This window comes from Octopus bimaculoides, chromosome 6 (assembly GCF_001194135.2).
Source record: "Octopus bimaculoides isolate UCB-OBI-ISO-001 chromosome 6, ASM119413v2, whole genome shotgun sequence".
In the NCBI taxonomy this organism is placed as follows: Eukaryota; Metazoa; Mollusca; class Cephalopoda; order Octopoda; family Octopodidae; genus Octopus; species Octopus bimaculoides.
The window spans coordinates 116,666,861-116,671,219 of NC_068986.1; the positions used below are offsets into that span (position 1 = coordinate 116,666,861).

The 4,359-nt window shown below is 37.5% G+C and overlaps 1 protein-coding gene across 1 annotated transcript in view; it reads right to left on the reverse strand.

Moving 5' to 3' along the window:
• LOC106872213 (neutral alpha-glucosidase AB) overlaps positions 1-4,359 on the reverse strand; it is a 60,777-nt gene that overhangs the window by 42,894 nt on the left and 13,524 nt on the right. Inside the window, exon 2 of the mRNA XM_014919122.2 lies at positions 2,516-2,629. Within this exon, the coding sequence (XP_014774608.1) occupies positions 2,516-2,629 (114 nt within the window). The remainder of the gene's footprint in view (positions 1-2,515; positions 2,630-4,359) is intronic.

Genomic DNA, 4,359 nt, shown 5'->3' on the forward strand with positions numbered 1-4,359 from the left:
AAAAAAAAAAAAAAAAAAAAACAATTGGATATCAATAGGCATTAATATAGGACAATCAACTCTATCAGCTCAGACAATGGGGGCAGAGTTGACACAATCGAAGCAGATACGACTGTGTGACGAAGGCGGTGAGCTGGCAGAATCATTAGCACGCCAGGCAGAATGCTTAGCAGTATTCCGTCTGCTGTTACGTTCTGAGTTCAAATTCCACCGAGGTTGACTTTGCCTTTTATCCTTTCAAGGTCGATTAAAAAAGTACCAGTTACACACTGGGGTCGACGTAATCGACTTAGTCTATTTGTCTGTCCTTGTTTTCCCCCTCTATATTTAGCCCCTTGTGGGCAATAAAGAATTAGATATGACTGGGTGGTTAAATTCTTCACAATCATAATTCTACATTCGATTCCAGAGTACCATTTTGAAGAAATTTTTTTCTTTATTGTATCATGAGTTTGATCAAACAAAGACTTGTAAATGAAATCTAGTAGATGGAAAATACGTGCATATATGTGTGCACATGCATGCATGTGTACTCAAGCAGGTATAGTTGATAGTCCAGGTGTGACAGTGTGGCTAAGAAGCTCGATTCCCAACCATGTGACCTTGGGTTCAGTTTCAGTTCCACTGCATAGCACCTTGTAAAATGTGGCTTCTACAACAGCATCAGGCCAACCAAAGGCTTATGTGTGGATAGGGTAGATGGAAACTGAAAGAACCTGTCATACATACAAGTATATATTGGGCCATCCCACAAATAATGCAGCTTTTTCAATTGCATAAACTAAAAGTTGAAGTGGGATGGGATAAACTACCTGCATCAATTTGCTATAAAAGCGGGTAGCAATTTTACCTCGTACTTATTCTTAGTGCAAGCTTTGAAGAGTGCAGTTTGATTTTAACAGTTATTTTTGCAAAGCTACAATGGAAGTGACAAAGGAACATATTCCGCATATTTTGCATTATGAGTTCAATAAAGGCAACAACGCAACGGAAAGTGCGAGCAATATTAATGCAGTATATGGGGATCGGACAATAAGCGTAAGCCAGTGTCAGCGGTGGTTCCAGAAATTCTGAGCTGGAAACTACAACCTAGAAGACGAGCCTCATCCTGGAAGATCTGTGGAGCTTGACGAGGACATCCTGCAAACCCTGGTGGAACAAAATCCCATTGTAATTGTTGAGGAAGTAGCAGAGAAGCTTGAATTTAGTCATTCAACCATTCACCAACACCTGTGTGCCATCAGAAAAGTCAGCAAATTGGGTCAATGGGTTCCTCACAAACTCTCCAAGTCTAACTGCATGGAGAGAATGAATGTGCACTCTTCTTTGTTGTCATGTCTCATGAATGAACCTTTTTTTTGGACCGAATAGTGACTGGTGACGAAAAATGGGTTCTCTATAATAATGTGAAGGGTTGAAGACAGGAACTAGGGAAAGGAGAGACACTGGCACCCCAAGCTAAAAAAGGTCTTCACTCACGTAGAGTTGTCTGTTTGGTGGGATATGAACCCAAACCAAATGATAACAAAGGAGATCTACTGCGAGCAGCCTGAGTGGCGTAAGTCAGCGCTAGAAGAAAAACAACCATCTTTATTTCAAGAGGAAAGGTGTTCTTCCATCAGGATAATGATCAGCCACATACAGCAAGGATGACATTCCAAAGGCTGGAGCAGTTTGAATGGGAAACAATGCCCCACCCACCATATTCACCGGACATTGCCCCATCTGATTATCATTTATTCCAGTTTTCAAAATCATTTGGATGGGAAAAAATATGAATTCTGTAGATGAAGTCAGAACAGTACTGGAGGAGTATTTTTCATCATGGACAAGGGAATTCTGGAAGAGGGGCCTGGAAAGTCTACCAGATAGACGGAAGAGCATTGTAGAAAATGAAGGAGAGTATATTTTAGATTAAAAAAGAACTTCAATTATCTTAATTTTGAAAAAAAAAAAAAAAAAAAAAAAAAAAAAACATTATTTATGGGATGACCCAAGATTTATAAACAATGTGTGTAGGCAGATGAGTACACTTGCCTTGACATCACATGATGGTTGTAAACAAGAATTACTATCATGTACATGAAGGGTTCCACCCACCTTTGTCTTGTGTGGGAAACTGGTCTGGCCATGAGAAAATGTTACCTTGCTTGGAAACAAGTGAGGGTTAGTGACAAGGGCAATGGTCCTTATAAAATCTGCCTTAATACCAATCCAACTCATACAAACATGGAAAAAGTGGATGTTAACCCTTTTCTTACCATAGCTCTTGAAATGCACTGCCTTCGTTTCAATTAACTTTGAAACTAATGAAGAATTTAGTAAAATAACTCATTATTAATTTTTTTTTTTAAGATAAATTAACATGAAATTCTGATGGAAGGCTTTCATTCAAATCTTTTTTTTTTATAAAAAAAAGCAAGTTTATATCATAGAACCAAGGGTAGCTTCAAAGCAGGTTCAAATGGTATCAAATGGGTTAAAACAATATTTTTTATTAAAACTTATGACTCACTTGCAAAAGCCACTTTGCTCACAGGTTTTGAAATTTTCTCTACTAACAGCTACCACGCTGTATATTAAACATATACAATAAAGAACAACATGCCAATGTTGGGCCATAGTTGACCTGGAAAAGAAAAGAAAAAAAACTTATAAATTTCAACAAATAACCCAAAACAACGTTGATTTATAACAATAAAAACTATTAAAATTTCAATTTTTTTCCCCCCCAGGTCAATTTTATCTTTTCACTCTTCCAGAGTCACTTTGGCTGCCACCTCACCACCTTCTAAAATCAATATGTAATAAAATGTGGAAAGTTGAGAAGACTACTACAGCTTTTATATATCAAATTTGAATAGTGAATTCGTTAACTTTGGCTGGTATTAGATAAGGATAAACTATTTATTACTGTTACTAAATTTTAATTTTCTATAGCCACCTTCACATTCCAAGACTACCATTGGGATCCATCAGGTACCGGACAAGGATCCTGGACTATTTTTCCAGTTTTAATTTTTGAATTCGACACACGAGTTAGCAAGACATTGTTAAAAGGATCAATAACGTAAATTTAGAATTAGACAATCTTATAAGTAAATGAGTTTGTTAAGGTCAATGCTTTTATATTCCAGTTATACTTGATACAAATAACATAAAACCTATTTTATAAAGCGACACATTTATAAAGGAAAGGGAGAAAGAACATTCAGGTGTTTATTTCTCCATAGAATTAAAATAGCAGAAATGAATTCTGAACTGGCTTTTGTGAAGAAGTGAAATCTGGGTTACAAACTCAACTTATATGGAAAGGTTACAGCTAAACAACAATGGTACTAAATATAATTTGTTATATAGAGATCAAACAAAAAGATGAAGCTAATGTTAACTTAAACATTTCCAATCAAATCTTAACTGACAACACTCTTCAATGATAGCCATGTGCCGCTTATCAAATTATAAGACCAAGCAAGGAGGTAGGGGTATAAAAAAAAAAACATACTACAACAAAGAGATAAGAAACGCTTACATTTTAAATTTTATCAATAAATACAATCCCAACAATTGAATAAAGGACCACAGATGGCCTCAGAAAATGTCAGAGAGAACAGAAATACATGTTTGTGAATTTATTTGTTAATAAACAGTTGCGTTTATTTATATAACACACACACACACACACACACACACGTAGATGGCCCCACTTGATCTGTAGATCAAGGTGTGGGTAGAAACTCCATACGATGTACCCAATGTAAGCTATGGACACATAAAAGGCACAGCAATAACAAAGGAAGGTTAACTGGGAAGATAGTTTTTGTGTGTGGCAGATACACAAGGGAAATAAACACTGAAGATGTACAGAAAACAGATTTTATCACATGCCAGGGGGGAAAACTAGAAGTAATTGATAGTTTCTGCTACCTAGGTGACCAAGTCTGTAGCGGAGGTGGTTGCTCTGAGAGTGTAGTGGCTAGAATAAGAATAGCCTAGGCAAAGTTCAGGGAGCTCCTACCTCTGCTGGCAACTAAGGACTTCTCGCTCAGGATGAAAGGTAGACTGTATGATGCATGTGCGCAAACTGCCATGCTACATGGCAGTGAAACATGGGGTGTGACTGCTGAGGACAGGTGTTGGATTGAAAGAAATGAAGGTAGTATGATCTGCTGGATGTGTAATGTCAGTGTGCATACACAACAGAGTGTAAGCGCCCTGAGAGAAAAGTTGGGAATAAAAAGCATCAGATGTGGTGTGCAAAAGAGACGACTGCACTGGTATGGTCATGTATTACATATGAATGAGGATAGCTGTGCGAGGAAGTGCCACACTAACTGCGGAAGGAACCCGTGGAAGAGG